This window comes from Lepidochelys olivacea (assembly GCF_965140295.1).
Source record: "Lepidochelys olivacea isolate rLepOli2 genome assembly, chromosome: 11".
In the NCBI taxonomy this organism is placed as follows: domain Eukaryota; kingdom Metazoa; phylum Chordata; order Testudines; family Cheloniidae; genus Lepidochelys; species Lepidochelys olivacea.
This window is the reverse complement of record NC_140421.1, coordinates 59,164,619-59,191,382: the sequence shown is the minus strand read 5'-3', so window position 1 is coordinate 59,191,382 and position 26,764 is coordinate 59,164,619. Positions and strand designations below refer to the sequence as shown.

The 26,764-nt window shown below is 40.8% G+C and overlaps 2 protein-coding genes across 7 annotated transcripts in view; one reads left to right on the top strand and one right to left on the bottom strand.

Annotated features, from left to right (window-relative positions):
* Positions 1-1,259: 1,259 nt before the first annotated feature.
* On the top strand, positions 1,260-17,341 carry KCTD18 (potassium channel tetramerization domain containing 18). Of its 5 annotated transcripts, none has more exons than XM_084644133.1 (7): positions 1,260-1,277; positions 3,160-3,362; positions 5,471-5,682; positions 7,413-7,606; positions 9,331-9,425; positions 9,730-9,838; positions 13,315-17,341. In XM_084644133.1, exons 2-7 carry the CDS (start codon positions 3,206-3,208, stop codon positions 13,868-13,870), a joined length of 1,323 nt encoding a protein of 440 aa, XP_084500259.1. In that variant the 5' UTR covers positions 1,260-1,277; positions 3,160-3,205; the 3' UTR covers positions 13,871-17,341. The 5 variants fall into 5 exon arrangements, with proteins under 5 accessions (XP_084500259.1, XP_084500260.1, XP_084500256.1 ...); XM_084644134.1 differs by lacking the exon at positions 1,260-1,277 and adding an exon at positions 1,366-1,594 and having other exon boundaries at positions 9,739-9,838; XM_084644130.1 differs by lacking the exon at positions 1,260-1,277 and adding an exon at positions 1,367-1,594.
* A 1,840-nt stretch (positions 17,342-19,181) lies between these two features.
* The window catches only part of SPATS2L (spermatogenesis associated serine rich 2 like), a 145,821-nt gene continuing 138,238 nt past the window's right edge, over positions 19,182-26,764 (bottom strand). The window contains exons 9-12 of one of the 2 annotated variants that reach the window (XM_084644129.1): positions 26,398-26,507; positions 25,127-25,229; positions 21,401-21,621; positions 19,182-20,112 (exon numbers count right to left, since the gene is read on the bottom strand). In XM_084644129.1, the coding sequence (XP_084500255.1) occupies positions 19,714-20,112; positions 21,401-21,621; positions 25,127-25,229; positions 26,398-26,507 (833 nt within the window). In that variant the 3' untranslated portion in view covers positions 19,182-19,713. The remainder of the gene's footprint in view (positions 20,113-21,400; positions 21,622-25,126; positions 25,230-26,397; positions 26,508-26,764) is intronic. The other variant, XM_084644128.1, reaches the window with a different exon arrangement.

Below are 26,764 nucleotides of genomic sequence, written 5' to 3'. Positions count from 1 at the left end.
AGTGGGGCTTTATTCATGTTGTTATGTTGCATGTGACTCTTACTGCCCTATACTAATGCTGTGTGTACCAGCTCTAAGGTGCCACAAGTCCTCCTTTTCTTTTTGCGAATACAGACTAACACGGCTGTTACTCTGAAACCTGTGTGTACCTTGGGATCCAGCAGTGGGCTGGCCCCCCGATGGCCGCAAGTTTTGGAATGATGATGTGAGAAATGAAGGGGGCGGGCAGGTAGCTCCCTTTCATGGATACTCTTCCCCAAATGTCCTGTGGGTCTTCCCCTAGTGATTTCTTTTAGAATCTTTTGTTTTTGTCATCGGTCTCTTTGTCGACCTTCAGTAACTTTCCACTTGTAACCCACATTCTCCTTAACACCAAGTTGGCCAAACTGCTTCCCTACTTAGCATAAGTATGTTGTCATTAGAACATAGTTTTAAAGTTAAGTGTTTCCCATTGTCCTCAGCCTTGTGAGTACCTGCTGTAGGTCCTGTCCAACAGGATGGATACACATAGAAACAGGTTTCCTATGATTAGGAAATTTCATGACAACAACTTCATAATATTAACTAGAATTCATAAGTCTTACAGACAGACCCCCTCCTCCCCCACCCGACACGCACACAAACAAATCAAGCCATGTGAATCAGGTTTGTGTACACTCAAGTCACCAATTCCATCCCTCAGTTTTCTGACCAACTGGTGCTGCCCCTCCAGACCCTCCAAATCAGGCTTGTGTGCTCCTTGCCACCAACAATCAGTTTGGTGTACAGAACGTATTAAACTTTCAGAATTACCTAAATCCAACATTTAAAATTATAGTAATAAACCTGCTGGTGGCATCAGATCTAGTGAGGATCCATCTCTCCACCAAATTTTGTGTAGGTGGATCATAGTTCTGAAAATACTACTTGGCACTGGAAGGACGGGGGCAGGGAATCTAATGGGACCAGAGCTGAGACAGATGCTGTAGATCTCTGTGTCTGGCGACACCTTTTTGATCAGTGCAGAAACCACAGAATCTGCTGGGTCTGCAGATGGAAGGACAGACTACAATTGCCCTGTTCTGCTCCTTCCCTTTGAAGCATCTGGCATTGGCCACTGCCTGAAGACAGGACAGGGGGCCAGGCAGACCATTGGTCTGATTCACTCTGGCCGTTCTTATGTTCTCAAGCATATAACCAGAGTGTCACTACAGGGGCCTCGCTCCGCTGGGGTCTGCAGCTAGCCTGAAACTCCAGCGCTGAGAAACGTGACCAGCCCCCCAAAGCTCACTGCCCAGGTAGGGATTAGAGGGGTAGCGGATGGGGGGGTCACGACACAGTGTCACGCCCAGCACAACTGGGGCAGAGATGCTGCTGGGGAGTCGCGGTGCGGGTCCCCGCCCCCCATGGGGGATACGGGGCCGTTTGCTGAGCAGGGTGGGGGGGTCCCTTCTCACTCCCTGGCCCCACGGCCCGGCTCCGGGGCGCAGCCGCTGGGCTCCCCGGCCGGCGGGGCCGCAGGGCGGCGCTGTGTGGACTATGGACAGTCCCTGTTGTGGTGGCGGCGGCGGGCCTGCGCTCGGTTACTGTCCCGGCCCCTGAGGCGGCGGAGCAGGTACTGACTCCTCTTCACGCCCTCCGGTTCGCGCCCCCCAGCCCCTGGCTGCGGCCGCTCAGCGCGGGCGCGGCCTGGCTTCTCCCGGGGGCTACGCTGAGAGGGCCCGAGCGGAGAGCCCGCCCGCTCCCTTGCTCCTGCGCTTCACCGGTCCGGCGCGCCCGCTAGGTGAAATACGGCCCTCGCCACGGCTGGGCCCGAGCGCAGGAGGCGCTTCGCCTCCTCCCGGGGAGCCGGGCAGCGCCGCCGCCGCCGCCGCGCCCCGCTGGACGTGCAGGGTCAGGCCGGCCGGTCTGGGCCGAGCGCGGCGAGGGGCGACCCAGAGCTTCGCCCGACTGCCCGGTGGGGGCGGACCGCGGGAGGGGGGCGCCCGAGGGCAGGCACCGCTCACCGGCGGCTCCCGCCGCTCCCTGGGGCTGCTTTTAACCCAGCCGCGTTCGGGGTGTGAAGGCAGCCGGGGACTCACGGCTCTGTGTGCGATGCTGGGTGGGTGGTCGGCCTGTCAGATGTGGCGTTGCACCGTGTAAGGGAAAACTATGCTGCCTGGGGGTAGCCCGGCAGCACAGACGCTGACCGGGTAAAAAGCACTTGGGACCCTCCGCAACTCACTCCCTGAATAAAATACCATCGCAAAGGCTGGGCGTGCCGTGGCCTTTTTAAAACATTCCCCTCTTGGAGGCAGCTGCCTCGCCAGCCAGGGAGACTGGCAGCCTGGGAATCCCGTGGAACAGATGCCAATCTTGCTTTGGGAATGGCTGCCGTAATTAAAAGGATTCTAATATGTCTTTTACCTCCTCAAGTGATCGTGCAAGGCCTAATCCGTTCCTACTTGTTACTGACTGGAAGATCCTCAGAAGGGTTGAGTGTGAAGTATTAATATACAAAATGTATACTTTTAAAAACAAATATTGAAGTTTCTCTTCCGATGTTTATGCCAAAATCTAAATCATACTGGGCCCTCATCTGCAGTCACCTCAAGGCCAGTAGACGCTTGCATCCACAGAGAACCCCACCGGAGTCTCAGGCTCTCAGTAGGAGAGGTGAAACCACGTTTTGACAACACCGACCTGTATTCAGCAACACAAATTAAAAACAGGTTTTTGAAGAAGCAAAAGGCGCCACATCCCATTACTAGTCCTTTGAACTATGCAGTTTTTCACCAATGTCCAATTTTTAAATGTTTCCAAAAATACCTAAGATTTTTATTCCATAGTCTTCCACCACTACTTTCACATGATAGAGTGGCCAGGCAAAATGCTATGTACGCATTTTCTTAGGGAGAGTAGTTGTGTGTGTGTTTGGTATTTTTTGTTTTTTTTTTCTGAGTTAGTGAGATACACAGGTTTTTTTTTTAACATTATCATAAGGGCAGATGATTTGCTTTTGGGCACTAGTAAATTTTCAGGATAATTTTCAAGATAGATGTATGGTATTTTTTGGCTTTGTTTTATTGTGTTACATCAAGATGCCCAAGTTGAACAGAAATATTTACTTAAATGTGTTGTATGAAATATGCTTTCTTTGTATTAGAATTAACTATTTTTATTTCTGCACATTTATTACAGGATTTAATAGAACATAACTATCTTAATATTGAAATTTGCAAATGCAATGGAAGACGGCAAGACTGAAGAGGTGCTAGATATTCTTCGACTTAATGTGGGAGGTTGTGTGTACACAGCCAGACGCAAATCTTTATGCCGCTTTAAGGATTCAATGCTAGCATCCATGTTCAGTGGACGTTTTCCTCTAAAAATAGATGAGTCTGGTAAATAAATCTAAGTTGTAAATATCTAACATCTGCTCAGGTGGGCTTTAGAATCAGTTTAAATTGTCAGTTTAAATACTTTATGTCATGCAGTATTCAAGTTATAGAGGTACTGTATTAGTTACTGTAGCTAATAGGCAGAAACTGCCATAATATATTCTTTCAATCTTGAGATACACCTATGAAAGCTCTGGTTACAAATAGGAAAAATAAATAAAAGTAATACATAGAAAGGGACAAGAATACTTCTCAGGTAATCTGAGTCAAGTCTCCAGAATCAGACACACTGTAAGAGGATGGAGTAGTGATAAATTATAAAGCTGATATTTGGATACAGTCCTGCGGCCTGAATTGCAAAGGTGGTGAACACCTCCAGATTCTATTAATTTAGTGGTTTCAGAGTAGCAGCCATGTTAGTCTGTATTCGCAAAAAGAAAAGGAGTACTTGTGGCACCTTAGAGACTAACCAATTTATTTGAGCATAAGCTTTCGTGAGCTACAGCTCACTTCATCCGTGAGCTGTAACTCACGAAAGCTTATGCTCAAATAAATTGGTTAGTCTCTAAGGTGCCACAAGTACTCCTTTTCTTTTTATTAATTTAGTGGGATTTGTGGGTGGTAGGTACTTCTGAAAAAATCAAGCCTCTAGCCTTCAGTTAGGGACACCACAAAATTAGAGAACACTTTTTTTCTTTAAAAATTATGTTTAGTTTTTAGGGACAAAATCTTTTATGATTGATTGAAGTTTTACTAGCCGCCTCCTTGTTTTTCAAAATAAAAATGCAGTGTAGTCATTCAAGCTTAGGTTGAAGTCCAGGCTCTGGGACTTTTTCACCTCATTGCAGGATCTCAGAGCTCAGGCTCCACCCTGAACCCCATATCTACACTGCAATTTTATAGCCCTGCAGCTCAAGCTCCACGATTCAGACAATTGACCTGGGCCCGCCTCAAGTGTTTTGTTGCAGTGCAGACATATCTCTGGACTTTATAGGAAAGTGAAGTTGAGAATTAAAGAGTTCACGAAAACATTATATTCAAAAGTTGGTGTAAATTAAGTGTTATCACTAATTTTAATAAGGCAATGGAAAACTTTAAAGTTAAATGCTAACGAATGATTTTCTGATATGGTGAATGAGCCTTCATACCATAAACATTATTCGAAGGGATTGATTAAGGGTGCAAAATAACTTCCAGAATGCGTCATTGCCGGTGAAGAAGACTGCATTTTTTAACTAGCAGTGAAGTTAGATATGAAAGATTGATTTAAACTATTTGCAGTGGATTAAATTCTGCATTAAGACATAGCTGTGCAGCCTCACTGCAAAGAGTGGGATTGCATTGCTGTAATTGGAGGCAGAATTAGACTCATTACTGTGTGTTCACTTTTATGAAGGGACATAGTCAACTTAAAAAATCACTTCTGTTTGAAATGTTTTATCTGTTTTTACATGAAAGATTACTGTAGCTGAAAGACAGAGAAAAACAGCACTTTGTATATAATCAGTTTAATTGTTGGCCTTGTACAGTCAGTTTCTCCTTTTGCTTGTGTGGATCTTAGAAAAAACAAATAAGAAGAATATTGAAAAAGCCAAAAAGGGAAACTTAGGGACAAGTGCAGTACTGCAGACAAAATGACCAAACTCTTTTTGAGGCAGACTGGATTTCAACTTGACATTGACTCCCTAAGATCAAGATTGGATGCATCTAGAGTTAGTGTGATTTTCTCATTTAAATAGAGTCCATTTTTCATGAGGTTATATTTGGTACAATCAGTTGAGGCTCTTTTCCTTTAAAGTGATCTGCACAGACTGACTCCAGATTTCTCACTAGGACTCCAGCTATCATAGGACTCCACCCCAGGATTGTAGGATTGGGAGTTTAGTTTGTTCATCTTCAAATTAAGAAATATAGTAGAGAAGCAAAGAAGCAGTTTTAAAAGAAGTGATGACATATTGCTGGGAAAAGGATACCACTCCCAAGCAAGATACCTGTTTTAAATAACTATTAAGGAAGTCTCATATATACACCACTTGATAATTTGGTAAATATGACAAAAATTCTGCCTTAAATTACAAACAGTATTTTAAAATATTTTATTTTATTTTCAGGGGCTTGCCTTATTGATCGAGATGGAAACCTCTTTGAGTATCTTTTAGATTATCTTCATGGAGAAGTTCGGATTCCTAAAGATGAACAAACACGAATTGCATTGCAGGAAGAGGCAGATTACTTTGGCATCCCTTATCCTTACAGTCTGTCTGACCACTTAGCCAATGAAATTGAGACATATTCTTTAAGGTCAAATATAGAACTTAAAAAGGTCTTGGCATTTTCTTATGTTTCTAAAAGTATTCCATAATTCATATTGTTCAGTTGGTACCAAATAATATTTGAATAACCTGTATATGTCATCAATCAACTCAGAGTTTTAGAGGAAGAAATCACTTGGTACTTATTAGAGTTGCTATTAGAGTCATGGTAATGAAGGATACACCAGCATTTCTCTTCATTCTGCACCCTCTATTTTCATGGGTTTGTATTTTTGTAAGTTAATTGTCAACACTTTCTGTAAAGCAGTACTCTAAATTTGACCTTCAGTTTCAAATGCAGGTCTTCTCTGAAAAGTGACTTTGTAAAATTGGCATTGTGAGGTTCCATGTTTGTGTTTCAGTGACTTCATATTTAATTTGATCACTTTACAAGATGTTTCTTGTGTCAGTCTTGAAAACTTTTCCTGAGATCTGAAAGACAAACTGCGTATTTTAATTTTCTTCTATCATCCCACATAACCATTGCAGTGCCACTCTGCTAAATTCTATTTAGATAATGCAGTTCAGCGATGCATAAACAGGGACATCTCAGGAGTAAAGAGGTTATTTTAACTCTGTATTTGGCACTGGTATGTGCTGCTGGAACACTGTCCGGTTCTGCTGCCCACAGTTCAAGAAGGATGTTGATAAATTGGAGAGGGTTCAGAGAAAAGCCACAAGAATAATCAAAGGATTAGAAATATGTTTAATAACGATAGACTCAAGGAGCTCAATCTATTTAGCTTAACAAGAGATGGTTAAGGGATGACTTGATTACAATCTATAAGTACCTATATGGGTAATAAATATTTAATAATGGGCTCTTCAATCTAGCAGAGGAAGATATAACATGATCCACTGGCTAAAAGATGAACCTAGACAAATTCAGCCTGGAAAGAAGACATATATTTTTAATGGTGAGAGCAATAAGGTATTGGAACAGTTTACCAAGGGTCATGGTGGATTCTCCATCATGGACAATTTTTAAATCAGGATTGGATGTTTTTCGAAAAGATGTTCTAGGAAATATTTTGGGGGAAGTTCTATGGCCTGTGTTATACATAAAGTCAGACTAGATGATCACAGAGGTCCCTTCTGGCCTTAGAATCTATGGAAACTGAGGGCAGTTAGAATTTTGTTTATTCCACTGAGGCACAGAAGGAACACAGTGCAGCACTCACTGTTCACGAAAGCTTATGCTCAAATAAATTGGTTAGTCTCTAAGGTGCCACAAGTCCTCCTTTTCTTTTTGCGGATAGAGACTAACACGGCTGCTACTCTGAAACCTGTCACTGTTTTAGGGTTTGTCTAGAGGATATTTTTTACGATGCTTGATTGCTAATTAGCTCAAGTTACCTATCACATTTAAATGTGAGAATCTCTAGACACTATGAACAGAAGCTCCCGATCTGTTTTCTCTAGACCATTATTTTATATACTTTTATCATATCTCCTTTTATTCAGCTCCTATCTAAAATAAACAATTACAGTCTTTTCAATTTTGCTTCCATGCCTCTAATCTTCTTGTTGCTGTTCTCTGAATTTCCTCCAATTTCCAATATTCTCTGAGGTAGGAAGACTAGTACTGCATACACTCTTCTAGATGAAGCTGCACCATTGATTTACTTAGTAGAGTTCATTATTAAAGCCAAATAAACTTAAATGTGACAAAATGTAGTCATTTAAAAAAAATTCTTAGTATAACAACATGAAGTCCTACATTTTATATTTTTTTCCCCAGGCTTTGATAGACTTCTGTGATTCTTATGGTTTAGCCTGCACCAAGCCTACTGTTTGGGTTCTGCACTACCTCAACACATCTGGAGCAAGCTGTGAGAGTAGGATTATAGGTGTGTTTGCCACAAAAGCTGATGGGACTGACGTACTTGACAAGGAACTGGGAGGAAGAATAAATAATAAAAATATGTACAAAAGGTAAGATGATTGTTGGACATCAGAGAGCATACTGAAATGAGACTGTCAGTTCCTCAGGGCTGGATCCTAATTTCTTTTCTGTTTAGAAAGCATCTAGTTAATACATTGTTGTTGCTACTGGAAATTAGTAAAGTAAAGATCTAAAATTAAGCAGGGAGTACAATAATTAGAGAGAGCCCACAAAAGGTGGCCAGTTTACAGTTACTATAAATCCTCAATTTGTTTTAAGAACTGTTTTAAAAAACATCTTTCCCTTTTAAAATTACGTTTTCATTTAGGCAGATACTTGCATTAAATAGTGAAGAAAAATTGTATATATTAATACTTAGATCAGAAAACAAATGCAACATTTGTTAGTTATTAATGGAGTCACATTTTAAAATCTTATCTAACAAGACAGGAGGAAGAGATAGACAACAGGGGAATGAAGAAATGAAGGCAAAAGGAAACTGCCTAATTTATGCCCAGACTTATCAAAGGACATAGAATCCATTGTGGAATCTCTGTCACTGGAGGTTTTTAAGAGCAGGTTAGACAATCACATATCAAGATCGCACTCAAGGCAGAACTAAGTATTAGATCAAGGGACTGGAGTAGAAGACCTCTTGAAGTTCCTTCCAGTTCTACGATTCTATAATCATGTGCTTCAATACCACAACCGTAGTGCATTTTAAGAAGAAGAAGAATGCCAGTTACTAATACATCTACATTTTTTTTGGGTGGCTGGAAGCACTCTGCTTTTAACCTTGTACGTCAGGGTACACCCAAAGGGCGTTTGTTTTGTAACACTACACATCTTTTGATTTTTTTGCTTAAAATAAAAGTTTTAGGTTTGTCATATATAAGTAAAGCATAAATTTAAATATACTGTAGAAAAAGCTGAAGGTAAAATTTAATACAGATCATTTAATTCTTGTAAAATACAGGTTTTCCTAAACTTTTTGTTAGAATAAGTTTAACTTTTCCTAAGTACTTGGGCATGTATGGATTTAACTGTCTGTTCCCCAGCATGTTGTCACTCTAAATAGTAATTACTCATGTCATTGAGAGTTGCAGGATCAGGCCTAAGTCATGAATTCTGTAACTTTTCTTTTGTGAAACAGCCACAGGATGAGATGAAGGCAAAAAAACCAACAAAGTAGTAAATGTGGGAACAAAACCTGATCATATTGTAAAAAAATACTGGGAAAAAAAAGCTGGGGAAAGTAGTCCTAACAGTCAATCAATTACCTTCAGAAATCGTTGGAGTCAGAAGTCATTAGGCATGTCTATACAATAAATACCAGTTGCTGACAATTCATGTCAGCAGCAGGTGCAGTTAAGCTGGAGTTGGACACTTTTCAGCTACCAGTATAAGCACGGACAAATTTTGTTCAGCTCAAGTTTCTGAAACTGATAAACCATTTGTCCACGTCAGCCATTGCATGAAAACCATGTTCAGCATCAGTTCAGCAGCATGCATTACTGATGCCCATTTTCATCAGTGGGTATTTTTTGCAGAAGACAGGTGGATCAGAGGAGTACTGAGTTTTATAGAAATGAAAAGGATGTTAAAGTATAACATTTTCATATCTGCTTTGCAAAAAGCCTGCTAAGAAATCCTTGATTCTTTCTGGGTAAAGGAAGGGAGTGAAATATTGTTTTGAGGGTTTTGTACAACATATGTCATCTATAAAGTATTAACTAGATTAACTACCTAATTTTTACTTTTAAAATATTTCTAGAGAGGCTGGAAGTAATGTTCAATACATCTGGAGTTATTATTCAGTGAGTGAACTGAAAAAGATGATGGATGCTTTTGATGTCTGGGAAGGGAAAGGTACAGTATTAATTCTTTTCTTCCATTTTAGTAGTTATATCTCTGTGGGAATGTTGAATGGAGATGAATTTCGAGGAGTACTGAGCTTCACATCCCATGAGCTACTATCTCAAAGGTGCGATAGACTGGCCAACATAAGGCACTATGGTGGAATGCCTAAAAGACACATAGTATTGAAGCACAGATACCTGTCAGTCATAATTCTAAAGCAGAGGTTTTGAATATAATAATAATTCTTAGCATTTACATATATACACATGTGTTGAGTATGTTCCCTCAGATGTTGTTAAGTATCTTGTCTTAGGAACTTCAGGTTTCAGCTATTGGAGAATGCCCCAGTTGATAGAATGTTGGACTCTTGAAGAACGCCCTTTGAGAGGAAGTCTCCATCATATGTCTCCAGTTCGTAAAAGGTATATTCACTGATTCAAACTCTGATTACTTGAGATGCACCGTAGAATGCACTGTTGCTTTTATAAGAGAAAACAACTTCAGGCTTGTCTTCACTACGGGGAGATCAACGCTGCTGCAATCGATGCAGCAGGGGTCGATTTAGTGACTCTAGTGTAGACCCACTAAGTCAATGGCAGAGCGCTCTCTGGTTGACCCCAGTACTCCAGCTTTCCGAGAAGAGTAAGGTAAGTTGACCAGAGAGTTTCTCCCGTCGAGGCAGCGCAGTGAAGACCCCGGGGTAAGTCAGCCTAATCTACGTTGCTGGAGTAGCATATTCACGTAGCTGGAGTAGCGGAACTTTTGTCGACTTACCCTGGTAGTGAAGACAAGCCCTCAGTCTCTTTCTTAAAAATTTTAGATCCCGTTTAAGTAAGCTTTTGAAATAATTATGAACTTCAAGTTTCTGTCTTTCATTCTTCACTGTCTCTTCATTACACCTTCTTCATTTCTATAAAATCTGGTTTTTATCAGGGGGAAGAGAACTGCAAATCTGACCTCAATAGAAGAAATTTAACTTAATTTTGGCCTGTGGGAAGATCTTTCTCATTCTACAGTCCTTCTCCTACCCCACAAACACACACTTTAAAATGGACCAGTGTACCCCAGTTTTGCCAGTTTACTTTAGACCACCAAACCTATAAACGACACAGCACTTGTGAGTACTTTTAACAAAACAAAATTAGATTTACTGAATAAAGACTTAACTAGAAATGAGAGAGAGTGGTAGAAACAAGTGGTTACAACACTAACAAAACATAAAACGCAAACTTGGGTGTACACTTATCAATGGTTACCTTTCCTATGTAATAAAGTAGATTTTCTCCCAAAAGTTTGGTCTTTTGCAGAGCTGGCTGATTTCAGACAAACCAGGATGCAAATATTCATGAAAACACTCCCTGCCCCCCCCCACACCCTACCCCCACCACAAGGGGTTTCCCTCAGTGAATGGAGGTCCTTCCCCTTCCCCTGTTATATTCAAAATAAACTTGTTTTCTATCCATAGATAGGGTAAACCCTGTCTTGTAAAGTTTCTTTTTTTCCCCTTCAAATGGTTTTGACTGTTTTTCATTGCCTTTGCTGGTTTCCCATTCAAAGTCTTAGTATTGCACAAGGTTAAACAATTGAATTTTGCATTGCATTACCAGCCAGACAGGGTGGGGTAACTCCCTCTTGCCCAAATTGCTGAGACATCCCGATGACTAATCTTTACCATTTTCCAAGTCTATAAACCATACTTTCAGAATCGATACATTGTTTCTTAAATATTACCCATAGATACATCTCACAATGATTATGAATCTTGAAAAGTTAGACGCTTTCTGTAGATACCTTACATGTTACTCTTTATGGGTAAACATCAGGCAAGATATTTGGCATAATGAGTTTGTCAGGTCTGAGGTGAGAGTTGTTCATAAAAAACAGAGTATCCTTTCCAAGGGGTCTCTTTGTCACAGTTGAGTTATCTGTTTTCCCATTAGATTGCCAAGAATCCTCCATTCCCTCCTGTACACTTCCAAATTCTCTTACCTTGTATTTGTATCTTCACTGTCTCCTTCACTTACCTCCATCCCTCTCTCATGATGCAGAAGTAGAGCAGTTTGAAGCTCAGTAGAATGGTATAATTGTAGTCTATTTCAGTGTGCTCTGATGCATCTTCACAGGTGCAGTCAATACGCAGAAGCACAAATGTGAGATTCCTGCTCAGTGGGATTTTGGTGCAAGGAAAGCACTTGATTCAGACACCCAGTTAAAACCCTTGATCTAGCCCATTATTCTGATGAAGCACTGTATAATTTATTTTAGTTTACATTAGATAATCCTAGTTATTCCTATGGGAATATTTCCTCTTAATTACTGCTAAGAAATGAGGGTTGAAGATTTTAGGTCGTTAGTTTTCATTTCCTCCCCCTTCCTCCTTTTGTTCTGGTATGTATTATATGGACATTGAGGATACATTCCCCTCTCGTGTGTCTGTCTTTAAAACTGTACTTTGTCTCTTTACCTTACACTGGGTTTGCAAATCAATCTGAATAGTATTGCCTTTATCCTTCATATTGACTTCTCAGTTTTACAAAATTAGTGAATAACTACCTCTGATACTGTTAATTCTTCCAGTGTGAATCCATGGGGCACTCCACAATTGCTTTTATTCCAAAGCATTAAGTACTCACAAGATCATCCATTGTTTCATCATATATCTAAATCTGTTCTTTCACTACTCAGGTAGTTCACAAACTTCACATTCTATTTATAGTACTGGCTTTCTAGTTGAGTGTCTCTGGGTGATCACTACAGAAATCTTTCCTGAACTTCAGGTCAATTATATCTACAGCTTTCCTTTGTCAACTGCCCAAAGTTCTCCCTATGGCAAATACTTATAGTTTGTTTCATACTCAGTTTTCTAGGCTTTCTCCTGTTATCAATGAGTAACAATTTCCGTATCTTTTTCACTGTGGCAGTCAGCATTACAGATTAATAGTTTCCTGGCTTTTGCCTTAATACCTTTTAAAAGTATTGACAAAATTATATAGGCTTCACTGCAATCTCTGTGCTCCTCTTTTTAACCCTCCGCCCCGAGAGGTTTATATGTACATTTGCTAATTCTCTCTTTGACCTACTTTTGGCTTGGATTCAATATAGCCCTTGTTTTGTCAACCCTTACATGTTCTAATTTCTTGATCTGCTGTTTCAGTGTGACCTGGATTTCCACCAGTTTTATTTTTATTATATCCCTGATGAATTTAAATCTTCCTGGCATCTGTTCATTTTCCATTGCCACACAGACTGAGAGAAAGTGTTTGTTAAACATTGTAGAAATGCTAGCTACTTCTGCCAAGAACATAAAAGTGCCCTTTTTTTGGTGAGATCCTATTGTCTTTCCTTCACTTACCCTTCATTTGTTCTCTTGAAAGTCTTTAGTGGAATCTTCTTTTCATTTGGGATCTTTGCTTTTCGTATAGCTGTTTTACATGCTTTAATTTGATAATCTTGTCAGTGCTCCTGTGTACCTGAGGTCTTGCATTTTTTAATATATTGGGGTCTTCTTACTGGGTATCACAGGAGACCTTTGGCCATACCCTAATTTATCTGAGTATTTTCAACTTCCCCCACTCTCCTTCGCTACTCTCTCATGCATTTTAATGTAACACTTTCTGTATGTCATCTCCTTTTAAAATATTCTTATAGTACTGTCTTAAAAACCTTTCATGCCAGGTTAAAATATGTGGGGCTATGACTGATAGGAAATGATGACTGCTAAGAACTTTGAGTAGCATAAATGAGTAACTACAACTGACCTTGGAATGAACAAAATATCAGATTTGTGGATGAATGTTTGAGACAAGCCATTTCATACTTACAGCTTAATTATGTGTGATGCATAGAATAACTAAAATACCTAGATTGCTCGTTTACGAGACAGTTCTTTGTTTTACAGACGATTAATAGACTTTACTGAAGAAGAGGAAGATGGTCCAAACTTTAAAGCTGGTCCTAAACCAATTAGATTTTCTGGTCCCTCAACAAGTACCCACATCAAAGTCAAGAACTCTGCTTCATTAAAGGTAGCTGCCTGTAACACGTCTTCACATTCTGTGGTAACTCTTAAACGACCCAGCAGTGATAGTTCGGTACAGCGCAAAGTAGTGCCAAAAACTGAACTTGCAGTATGCACATCATTGCCTACAAGTTCTCAGGCATCTTATGGAACTGAAGGTCCTGAAAATGGGGCAGCATATCAAACTACATTCAACATCTCAACGTCTAAGAAACCCATGACCACTCGTGTTGTAAAACTGAAGCGGACTCCATTGTGTATTGTGTCACCATCTCAGTCATCTTCCTCACTGAGTAAAACAGATGAACAGGAAGTTCCTGCTGTTGAAATTCCTACTACTTCTACATCGCTAAGAGAGAAAGAATCCGATATATCAACAGTGAATAGTAAGATCAAGAATAATTTGGAGAATGACAAACTGGATGATAATGTTTAACTCTTTAGCAGAGATTTCCTGGCATAATCTGCTAAACGAAAAGTTTCTGACCCTGGTGTCAAGGGACAAACGTACGTCGTGGATTATAATTTATTACTAGAGCTGGTAAGAAATTGTGGAGAAAAATAGTAAAATGTACATGGGCAAAAGGTTTTGAAATTTGTAGTAAGTTATGAGTTTTCTCACTTTTAATTTTTTTTGGGATGGAGGCAGGGTGTGTGGATTTTGAAAAACATTTTTGCAATACATGTTGACCATCTCTCAGATATTTACTTAAATCAAGCTGCCATGATGTTACTGTCTTTTAAAAATAGAATATACACATATACAAGCAAACCAAACCTAGCTGATTCCGTTATTGATAAAGGTCAAGTTTTTAAAAAATTTGAGACCAAGGTTAGGTTCCTAAATTTATATTTTCAAATTGGAAAAAATAGGTCACGTTAATTAATAATGTGGGAGATCCAGTCTTAGATCCCGACTCAGTCGTCTACTCTCCACGTATGTGAAATACTGGACATTGCAAAGATATCTGAATTACCAAGAGTAAGGAGCAGGGTTGCTGGCTTCAAAGTGCTTTTTGGGGAGAATATAGGAAGAGCAGTTTAACAGCAATGAAAGGAGCCATCCTCCCACCTGCCACAGAGGAGGGACTAGGAAATGTAAGGGGAAATAGAATTGAGACATACATGTATTACATTCCCAAGGGGGAGTGTTCTCCAGTGGAGAATTGAATGGGCGAGCTAGGCTTACATCGTATTCCTTAGAAATTGGAAACAGCCTGGCATTGCACCGTTACGGTCCGTCCTGTCCTACAATTGTAGTAAGGCTCTTATGCCAGACACACAGCTGTGATTGCTTTGTTCTCCCCTCACTCCCTTCATATATGCAGGACTCCAACATACGAGCAGGGTAAGTTCAGCCTCTTTCAAGCCCAGACAACAAAACAGTAGAGTTTGAAAAATGGGTAAACAACAAAATTATGGGCTGAATACTGCTTTCAGTTGCACTAGTGTACATTTGTAGTAACACCAGTGAAATCAGTGAGTACTGCAGATCTACACTTGTGTAGCAAAGCAGAATTTGTGCCAATGTCTTGAAGAAGTGCCTGGATTCTTCTTGGGTGTTTAGACCAATGTTGCTTTATATGAGATTTATATAGTGCATATCTTTGCTGGTCTTGCTTGACTAAAAAGAGTTTTAACATTGCCAACCCCAAGTGTGCAAAAATCACATGGTGGACTTAAATCATGAGACTTTTCAAGCTTTACTCTGCAACCATGAGGGCTAGAACTTAGCTTTTATTAATTTTTTTTTAAAAAGTGAGATTCTCATGTAATAACGTGCCTCCTGTAGCGGAGGTGCTAAGAAAAACACCAAATATCATGAAAGTCGGCAAAACTGCAGTTTTCTGGCCATCAACTTACATTTTGAAGGCCAGTTTGCATCTTTAATGGCCAAGATAGAAACTTGGATTTTTTTTTAAATGAAAGGTTGATTATGTAGAAAAGAACAAACATTATGGAAAAATGCTAACATTGTGTAGTCCTTTGTGTCCATTGGCCCTAGAGTCTGAAATGTTTTTAGAAGAGAGTTTGAATGAAAAATCAATTTTTTCATACATATTCAATTTTGTTTACTCATTACTTCATTGTTTTATAATGGCGCTGTTTGTAATGGACTTTTTATCTTTCTAAAATGAGTTTCCTAAGACTTAATATTTCCTTCCCACCTGCTCTTCAATGTTTGATGATTTTAAAAGATTTAAAAACATGCACTAAAGATCAGCAATAGTCTGGAATTATTTTACACACACACACACACACACACACTTTTCAGAAAAAATCTTGTGCAATTTTCTGTGATGGCATCAGTTCCCTATTTACTCTAGGTAATCTTCCTTGGTAGTAAAGTAATTTTTTGCAATATTATTATTATTAAATAAGTATTAGTGCCAAATCCATAACATGTCACTCAGAAGCCAGAACAGTCCAGCACAAGACTGAAATAAATGGCAGAAACTCAACCTGAGGGTGATGGAGGAGAATTAAATAAATAAATAAAAATTACAATAGCCTTTAGAGGCACTGGTCAGGACCTCCATTGTGCTAGACATTGTATGTACTTGTATTAAAAGCAGGCCCCGCATCAGAGTTTACAATTTAATTTTTTGACATGATTCAACTGGTAGATGAAACAGTCGAGCAGACTGCGGGTGGTGAGGAAGTAAAACAGGATTTCTTTATAAAGGGATTGATCAAATTCCCTGTTGACATAACTGGAAGTTGGATCAAGCCCGTCATTAATGGAGTGGGCACAAACATGCTTTCCTTTAGTTGGAGACAAATATCTATTCTGATCCATTTTTTAAATCTGTAAAGCTAGATATTGCACTCTTTCACATAACCAATGTGTGTATAATTTTGTGCTTGGATAGAATTGTTAACTTTCAAATGTCTTATGTATTAAATAGCTCCAACCTATAACTATCAAAAGAGATTTTTAGTGAGGAGCAGCAATGGCACTTAGCTCCTGCCAGTGAGCACGCAGGTAACCTGAAACCAAAAGAAACTTCCCAGGTCAGTGAGTAGTTTCATGGCATGGGTCACACAGTAGGTGTTTTGCAGAGGAGGGAACATTGGGTTGAATCTTTGCAAGTTAAAGGTTTTTGTGCAGATTTTTTACATTCCCCTGGTTCCCCCTCCAAAAATGCAGCATGGGGCCTAATCTCTTGAAAATTTGTTACATTAAATCACAATTGTCTATTTCAGCAAAGGAAGTCCTGTATGGCATTCTACATCTGCATTCAAACTCTTACGCAGATACAGGTAACATGAAAGATTTGAGGAAGTTGTATTAAACATGAGACTTGGTTCTTCATTTGGGATTTTACGTGTTCTATCAAATTATGCTTAATAACCAGGGTACTTTGAAAAATGTACCAAGTTAAATCTATAAAAGAAACTGAATTCAGAGATGCTTCTCCATGGATCTTAAGAAGTGGTTTTTTACCCACGAAAGCTTATCCCCAAATAAATCTGTTTAGTCTTTAAGGTGCTACCGGAATCCTTGTTATTTTTGTGGCTACAGACTAACATGGCTACCCCCGATACTTGAATTCAGAAAGTAACTTCAGCGTCGCAATCCATTGTGCTGACTACTAGCGTCCAATGGCCATGATCTCATGTATGAAATGTATTGCCTATTTAGTTTGATGGATTAAACACTGCTGTTCATTTTCTTGTTAACATTGTCACTCTTTCAGCCCTCTGTATAAGCAGAATTTTGTGTTTTCAAACAACTCAGTGTTTGGCAGTGCAAGTGTTAAGTATGCAGAAGAGTACCATTCCATGTTCATGCCTCGAAAATCATTCACATGTGACTGAGCATGGGGCTGTGAGACAGAAGCCCGTTACCACCAACAGTACGTGTGAGTCATACAGCTGTAATGCAATAAACTGCTTCAGAATATGGAGAATTCATTTGTACTTAATTGAAACAAATCAATGTTATTTCATATGATAGGCACATGTTCATTTTGAATGTCTAGGAAGAGAGTATTGATAGTGCTAAAAAGTTATTCAGCTAAGAGCCACAGAAATATTACAGAGTTAGTAACTGGTATTGGGCTCATCTAACTGTTAAAATAGCTTAGAAAGTTCTTCCACAACATGCAGTGCAAATAGTCATTTTTATAAACAAATATGATGTTACTTGAAGGGAAACTGCCTGTTTTCTGAACCCAGCATTATGATAGTTCAGTCTTGTTTTTTATGTCATCTCTTCTGCTCTGCTAATGACATCAGCTATGCCTGGCCATTTGTCTGCTTCTCCCACAAATATATACGTGCATTCTTCCACCCTCTCCCTTATTCATGAAAGGCCAATACTCTGTTCCATTTCAAATCCTTCCTTAATACCCACAATTGCTGTAACCCCCTGCAAGAAAACAGACAACTACTAATGGATAAATTGAGCAGCCAGATGGCATAGCTGATTGGGCTATACACAGCTAGGTTTTAGTTCCTTCTCTGCACTGAGAAGTCTTCCTCCTGGGAGAGACTGGGATGCAGAGATTGCATACAATAGGTATTTAATGTCTTGTCTCTTATCTTTGTAATCACTGCAGTGGTCTCACTTTCCAACATTTTGCCAGAGAAGAGAGGAAACTAGCTTTAAATGATTTCTGTTTAAGCACCTAACTGATTAGTGAGATGTGGCTGCACTTCAGCCATGGCTGGGAAGAGAGGGAATGATGTTTCCCAGTGAAAGGAAAATTTCACAGTTGTTTTTTTTTTTTTCCCTTCTCTCTTCAATTTATGATATATCTTAGATCGACTTAGAATCACTTACTTCGCGGCGCGGGATCGATGGCCGCTGCTCCCCCGTCGACTCCGCTTCCTCCTCTTGCCATGGTGGAGTTCCGGGGTTGACGGAAGAGAGATTGGGGATCGATTTATCTAAATAGTGTAGACGTGGTCTTTGAAGTCAGTAGAGCTACCTGTGGCTCAAGGTGCTATTCAGTGTGACTCAGGGTATTGGAATCTAGTCCACAACAGAAAGTAAGGGCCTGATCCAGAATCCACTGAAGTTAGTTGAAAGACTCCAGTTGACATCCGTGAGGTCAGGTCCCAAATGTCTAAGATAAATTTCAACAAGCAAGGAATAAAGCCCTAAAAATCAACTGATAAAAGAGAACTGATCTTGGTGGGACTTTTACTTGAATAAGAACTGCAAGATTGGGCCTAAAGTGCATGTTGAGGGTGGTTGTTGCCGCAAAGGTGAGTATAAACAAATGAGAAGCTCATGTGATTTGGTACTGCAAAGCAGCAAACATTAGAGATTTTAGGGAGTGGCTTTTAATTTTTTTGGAAGAAACAAGCTTTTTGAAATTCAGAATCAGAACATTAAAACTATCTAGGATTTTTTTTAAATAGAAAATTCAGATGGATGTGATAGCCACTCAAATATCCCTCTCCACTTTCTGCTGCACATTGCCATAACAGAGTTGTAAGAGTCATAGCTCTCCTGTGGGAACAGTTTGGATTTGGGAACTGCAACTTTTCATACGCAAAAAAATAATTCTGATTATTCATAGAAAAGTGACTGATAAAGGTGGCGATTTGGACTGTGCACCTGGATAACCGTGACTATATACATTCCAAACTTAAGAAATGAGCATTTTTCCAGACTGAGTAGTTTACCAATGAAAAATACTATGTTATGTATTAAATACAATTTATACTTGATCTTACAGATCTTTCACTATGGAATAACAGACAGAAATCAAATGTATTATGTTTTTTAATTTGTATAGAGCAATATTGTGAGAGTATATAATATAGATATATATATGGAGAGAAAGAGCGCTGTATAGACTTGTACAGAAAAATTCTATAAGAGCATCTGTTTTCATTGCAGACCATGATGTATGAACTTCCTATTATTTTTTCTAACATTAGCAGCTCTACAAACAACAGAGTGGACTGGTACAACCGCATATCTATAGCGGGCATCTTGCTACTATGCATTTAATCTTCAATTTATTTTTTTCAACCTAGATTTGATTTTTCTAAGAAGCAAATACTGCCTGGCTAAAATGCTGCATTGTCATGACAAAAATAACCTTGGGCACATTGAGCAAAGCCTTGAAAGTATGAGGTGAACTATTATTGATTATTTGGAATTAATAAAAATACCAACAGGTTTTTAAGCAGCAACTGATTTAAACTGATTCTGTTTTCTGACAGACTAGCTTTTTGTCAGCATTTCAACTAGCATCTTGAGCGAGATACTGAAATGGAAAAAAATAAATCTGCTCTGTCTCTCTTCGTGGTGAGAATTTAAGCCACCAAAGTCACAGCTGGCACTGAAAGAACAGTGGCATCAGCAGAGACCTCTATTCTTGCAGGACATAAATTGCACTGAGATACCCCAGCAACGCTGCTGCGGAATGGTCTGGGCTCGGTGCTGTCTGGTGTACGATGCTTTCTTTGAGTTTTTTCTGTATGTGTGAGATTCTCTGTGGTCCTTGTAGCTGTGGACTGGTCTTGATTTTTCATAGCTCCTTTGTTTTTAGGTCTGAAACTATTATGCTGTTGTCTTCTGTGTTCATATCTGGAACTGCTCTTTATATTATTTTGATCTGTTTCGTTACTGGCACCTTGTGACTTGACCGATCCATTGAGCCGGATGCCGTGATACTGTGAGTTAAATCTTCGTCTCTGGCTAGACGGCACATTCTACCAAGAAAGAAAATGAATGATTGTTAGGTTGCATGCCCCTTTAAAAGATTTTGTTAAAAACAAATATAACACAGTGAATATTAATAAGTATATGCAGAATCAAATTCCTTATGCATCCAGTGCATTTGTTTAACCCTGCACGTAACAGAACATATAAGCTTGATCATTGCTAGAGCTCTGTTAAAAACTGCTACATCTACAAGACCATCACTACAGAGTTGGCACCTGAGCAGTCTGCAAATGCGTGTGCTGGTCAAAAGGCGATGATGTATTAGACAGCTCCACAGAAACACCAGCAGCAAAGCTAAGTAGCAGTAAAAACACGTGGGCCCTGACCCTCAAAGGTATTTAGGTGCCTTATTCCTCCTATTGGAATCAGTGGGAGTGAGGCACCTAGATACCTTTGAGGGTCTGAACCCAGGTTCACTCTGACTCGGCCCCCCAAGAACACAACTGCTATTTTTCTGGATAGTAAAGCGTTGTGTAAATAGTACAGTAAGAGCTGCAGAAAGAAACAGCGGAAATCCATTTGGAAAGAAAAGAGTTAAGAATCCAGAGGGATGGGGGAGACGCCCATTTTGTTTACCACCTACAGAGAGCGAGTTTTTATCGGTTGTGGAAAGTGGTGGTTTTCCATGGAGTTGTATGACTGCTATGGCAGCAGATTCTATGTACACATGGAACTTATAAAATGCTCCTTATTTTCTCTTTATGGGTCTGTCTCATTTTGTAATCCCTGGTCAGGCAAAACTCAGACTGACTTCCTCAGGAGCTTTACCTAAGTAAGCACTACAGGACAAGGATATTGCAGGGTGCTCCTGTAAATGAAACAGATATAAATATGCCACAATATAGTTAGCAGAACTACTGAACTTGTGAAATAATATAATTCTCTTGAAATCAGGCAGATTTCAAATTTCAAGATCTACCAGGTCCTGAAGGCATAAGCTGATCACTATTTCCCCATAGCATAGTATAGGGCAATTAGGTATCATGCAGGGTTTTGAAAACCTTGCTCTGAAGCAACTGGTAGTGGTCACAGGGCATTGATCTGTTCCTGGTACGGCAATTCCGATGTTCTCCCATCACCTATGTTCCACACAGTCATGAAACTGGATTTGGAAACCATCTACTAGTTCATTTTGTCCATCCCTGTCAATGGCGAATTGCATGTGATGTATTGCAGAATGGTATTTGGTTTGATTTTGTTCACTTGGAATACCACAGATTTTCCCATGAGTTTGTGACTGTTGAACTTCAGTCTAGCTCGTTTCTAGTTTCTCACCTGTTTATTTGTTGGGGTTACTTGGGGAGAGGATTCTGTGGGATTGGAAATAAGATGATTTGGCATTTTAGTGCTGGCCGTTTTACTGTCAAAGTTCTTGATGTGACTAGAGGATTTTCGGGAGTGTGTACTTTGCTTGCCAGATGCCACATGCGAAGTCACTGACAGCAGCACAGAACTGCATGGTGTTCTTGAGGAGTAGTTGTTCTTTGGATGAGAAACTACAAAAGAAAAACACTCCTATTATCAGGTACATCATCAGCACCAAAACACAAGGCCCAGATTCTTATCTCAGTTACACCAGAATTCAGTGGAGTCATTTCAGAATCAGGTCCATGAGCTGCCACAATGGAGAAAGGGCCCTCTCCTCTCCAGCCCAAGTGCTGCTGCGGGGGGAGAGAGCTGAGGGTCCTCTCTCCCCACCATAGCCCCAGAGCACCCTCCTGCACCCCTCATCCCCAGCCGCACCCCAGAGCCCGCACCCCCAGCCAGAGCCCTCACCCCTGCACCCAACCCTCTGCCCCTCATCCCCGGCTCCACCCCAGAGCCTGCACCCCCAACCAGAGCGCTCACATCCCTGCACCCCAACCCTTTGCCCCAGCCCTGAGCCCCCTCCCACACTCTGAACCACACCACATGAATACTGTTATGTGCACCAATATGGAGGTGATGTGTCAGACATCACCTCCATATTGGTGCACATAATGAAATGCATTCCACACATGGGTGGGAAAAATTAGAGGGAACACTGCTCACCATGGTGGAGGGATGGCTGGGCCAAATTTGAGTGAGTGGCGTTGTTACCTGGCTCATGGGGTTGTAGTGCCATTCAGATTTGGCCAGCTACCCTTCCATCATGGTGAGCAACACCACAAGTAGCAGCAAGATGAGCAGTCAGTCCTGGTGAATCCAGAGCATGGCCAGCCTGGATGTGATGCATGAATTGCATGGCTGTTCGGTAGGCCCTGGGCCGCCTCCCTGAATTTGGGCCCTAGGCACGTGCCTACTTTGTCTATGTGATAATCCAATGCTGGTTGTTTCCCTTTACACCTTGGACTGAATTTGGCCTGGAAATTGAAGTGCATTTCATGCTGATAAAAGGCTGCTGAGTGGAGTTTTGACTCCTTCCACAGAAGAGGTATAGCATGGATAACAGCCATGCCATGCGAGCTTCCCTATTATGCCCCAACAATGTGCCTCTACTCTGATTTGCAAGTTGCAAAGGCCATCTCTAGGAGTGAGAGGATAGTCCAGTCTCCATGGCTCATTCAATAATTAGCCTCTATAGGGATCCTGCCAACCCAAAGGCCTGATTGTGATATGGACACTTGTCTACTACTACCTTGATGGAGACCACAAACTCGTCTCATATATGCCATTGGAAAACTACTTGAGGAATTACCACTGTACAATCTCACATGTTTCTGTCACTTCTGCTACCACCCAGTTCAAAGGGTTGCATCTCAAACACTTACAGATTTAGGCTTAAAGTTCACTAAAATCAACTCTTCAGTTCTGGATTCCTATAGCACTTCCATAGGGTCTTCAGCCATCTGAGTTTCTGGTCCATTAGCAGTCTCAGAAAGGGCTCTGGTGCTGTAAATAGATTATGGCTGCCCCACCTCACTCTGTTCTGACTTCTGATTACAGAACTTCCTTGTCCCACTTTGTCTTACAAGCACACATGATGCAAATATGCATCAAAAGCAAGAGATGGTGGACAGAGTCTTCAGCGTCCAGAGAGAAAGGAAGTTTCCAGCCAGATACATAGTTTTATCGAATGTTCAACATTATTCAGGGAGGATTCCCCATCTCTCCACCACTAGGATGAAAAAAGAGGTTGCAGCCTAATGCCAAGTGTATTTACAAACCAAGCACTAGCTAGTTTTGGTAGTGTTTTTTTAATCTCTTATTTATTTCCCTCCACTAGGTGACCTCTTACATTATTTTTGCTAACTCCATATTGCTGAACTGCATAGAGCAAAACAGTGAAATATAGGTCTTTGTTTTGTAAGCAGAGAGGATGACCTGAGCTGCGCTAGCATTGAATTCTACCATTCTGTCTTTTTTATGACAGACAGGCTGGTGTGGAAGCCAGTGCACGCATCAAGCTGCCTGTCATAAAGTGGGCTGCTTACTTTTTAACAGAAAATACATATTTTCCTTTAGAAAATTGTAAAAAAAAAAAAGAAATAGTACAATGAAGATGTTATATTTTAAAGTGATCTTATAGAGATGATTACACTTTGGGGAGAGAGCAACTGGAACACTTTAAAATCCCAATGTCCATCACTCACAGATGTATATCATTCCTGTTGCTTTCATTTCACACTAATGCCTGTCTTACACTGTCAGATTGTGCAGCTTACCCTCCCTGGCTGCTCAAACCCCACAAGTTCCTTACTTTGCACAAACTTGTGTTAGTTGTTCCTGCAAAAAGGCCCCAAGTCAGCAAAGCCCTTCAGCACATGCTTACCTATAAGCACATTACTAGTTGTTATTTGTACTACAGTGGCATCTCAAGGTCCCAGTCTTGGTTAGGGTCCCATGATGGTTATCATTGTACAGACACACAGTGACAGACAGTCCCTGCCTTGAAGATCTTACACTCTAAATAGACAAGCCAAACAAAGGACGGGAGAGAGACAAAAGGCCCAGAGAGAGGAACTGACTATTCCAGCCGAGCTAGGAATTGAGTCCAGATCTCTTGAGTCCCAGTCCAATGCCCTACTGTCTCACCACTATCCTTAAGAGTAATAGCCCTACAGATTGCAATGTTCTGAATTCAGTGGGTCAACTCATGTGCTTAGAGTTAGGTAACTGCACTGATGAGCCAAGGCCTAAATAAAAATAATTAACCTGTGAAATTCACTGCAGCTGCAGGTTATTTAGGGAAATATTTAGTAAAATTAAAAAAACAAGTATATATTACATCAATAGCAGCTGTGGTTACACTAGGTAGGATAACAATTAAAGAACTTCCAAATCCTTAAGCTTTAGGGCATGAGATAGTTACCATAAGATCACTGTGCCCAATTAGATGCATTATTTGGAAATTCATGCTTTCCTCCAGCACATCTGGGATTAGCCACTAACAGAGACAGGATACTAGGTTAGATGGATCCCTCAGACTGTTCTGCAATAGCAATTCCTGTGTTCTTGTGTTTTAAACTGTTTGTGACTCGAGGGAGACAATTCTTAGGCGATGGAATCACAAGATTCATTCTGGCAGATTCACGATTTGTTTTTCTTGCTATTTATAGTAACTCCTTGGAAACCTGAAGCTGGAAATTGTTTTCTTCCTGAAATCGTTTTTCCTCCACCATGCCATGTTTTTGTTTGCTCATGAGTGCTGGGGCTGGTGGAGTAGAGGCGGATGGCTGGCGGGAGGAGAAAAGCATTGAAGTATTTGTTTTTTAAAAAAACATACAAAGTCTTGCACGACATAATGAGAAATCAGAGAGGTCAAATTTTGCATCCGGGGAACATGACTTTTGAAGCAGACAATGGTTTGTGAGCATCTCAGTAAATTTCAGAAGGACAGGTGTAAAATACCTTGCACCAAATTTAGCTTCTGCAAAAAACAATACACATCATCTGAAATCAGTGCAGTTGCTCCCTCTTATGCCAGGGCTGAATCTGGTCCCTTGACATCATGGTAGTGCAGAGAAGTCAAGTAGTTGCTACATTCACACAGCACTTACTTTGAAAATCACCAGAACTTACTTTCTCCGCAGAGCTGAATTTGGGTCTTTAGCTGTTCTGTGTCACAGGAGAACCGGGCAGACCTACCCAGCTCTTCATCATATTTGCGTTCGCTCACAAAGTGCTACAAAAATACAAGGAAATTAACATTGGCTAACATTCTAATGTAGCCCACTTCATTATATAGATGGTGAAGAAATCACCCTAATGTTAATTATCCCAAGGTCACTGTATGGTCTCTGCTGTCTGTCATCCATAGTGCTCAGGCTCTCTGCACAGAATCTGAGCAGATAAAACAGGAGGAGTTTCCCATCCTGTATTAAGCTCTGGCAGCGTAAAGGGACCTTAAAGTAGGTGTACATTACTCTGTACAATACACCCACTTTAAGGCCCCTTTTCAATGCCAGAGCAGTACAAATGCACCTTTGTGTAAATGGAATCAGGCCCAAAGTGGCCTCATGATTGTTAGGCCTCTCAGCGGCCTTTGATTTCCGCCGAAAGATTTTGTTGACTCACTTGCAGAACCTGATAGAAGTGGCTGGGAATGCCCTTCTGTAGCTTTGCTTCCTCCTCTGTGACTGGTACCAAAGGGTAGAAATAAGGCTCTTGGCTTCCTCCCTGAGAGCTCTGACATGTGGGGTTATACAGAGCTCCAACTTGTAGCCCCTCCTGGTCGCTGCATACGCCTCCACAGGGGGAGGGGAGAGAGCAAGGTATTTTGGTGTGCTACAATAATATACCAGCAATACTCCGTTCTGGGGGTTACCTGTTCACTTACAAGTGCACTTCAAGGTACTGGTTACAGTCCAAAAAGCCTCAGTAGCAACTATTCAGCAACCATTATTGGAGGGATGGCCTCTTTCCTGATGTCACATCACCCCCAGTGTCAGTTTCTGTGCCAAGGCAATCTCAGCGAAGCTGTCACCTGCAGTCTGAGTTGGTGTGCTTCAGAGCACAATACAAGAAGAACCTTTAAGCTTACAGGCTCAATATGGGCCGCAACTAATTGGGACTAATAACTCTGGGATGCACACATAGCAGAAGCCCCTGCTACACTATTTAATAGGGTGCAGCTTGGACCGCCTCCATACTAGTTTCTATTCATTGGCCAGAAGTACAGAAGCTTGCCCTGAGCAGGTGCTCCTCCCTGCCACACCCACAAATGGTCAGCAACGTTCTGGTCCTAAGCATTTATAGCACAGAATAGGGATACAAAGTTATGTTGGCAGCACAGGCTTAGTCTCCATGTAAAGAGAGCACACATCCAAATGGAAGTGTCTTGGTGGACTAACCTTGATTTCAGCCCTGAGTTCAGCCAGTTGTGTCTCAGCCATCTGACTAGCTAAGTCTGTCAGTCTCTTTAGCTCCTCAGCTCTTTTCTGACGAGCAGTCAAGATTTCCACTGCCAAGCAAAAAGGATAATACATTAGTGCTAGGAACATAATCACTTTTTAACTCGTTACTGTCTGTTCATTAACACTATTTGCCGCATTGTTGTACCCGTGTTGGTCCCAGGATAGTAGAGAGACAAGGTGGGTGAGGTAATATCTTGTATTGGATCAACTTCTGTTGGAGAGAGAGACAAGCATTTGCGCTTACACAGAGCACTTCTTCAGGTCTGGGAAGAAGAGCTCTGTGCAGCTGGAAAGCTTGGAAAAG

Coding starts and splice junctions, on each gene's coding strand:
- KCTD18 (XM_084644133.1), top strand. CDS start 3,206: ATGGAAGACGGCAAGACTGAAGAGGTGCTAGATATTCTTCGACTTAAT. Junction 5,683..7,412: donor CAAATATAGAACTTAAAAAG/GTCTTGGCATTT, acceptor TTTTTTCCCCAG/GCTTTGATAGACTTCTGTGA. Junction 7,607..9,330: donor AATAAAAATATGTACAAAAG/GTAAGATGATTG, acceptor AAATATTTCTAG/AGAGGCTGGAAGTAATGTTC.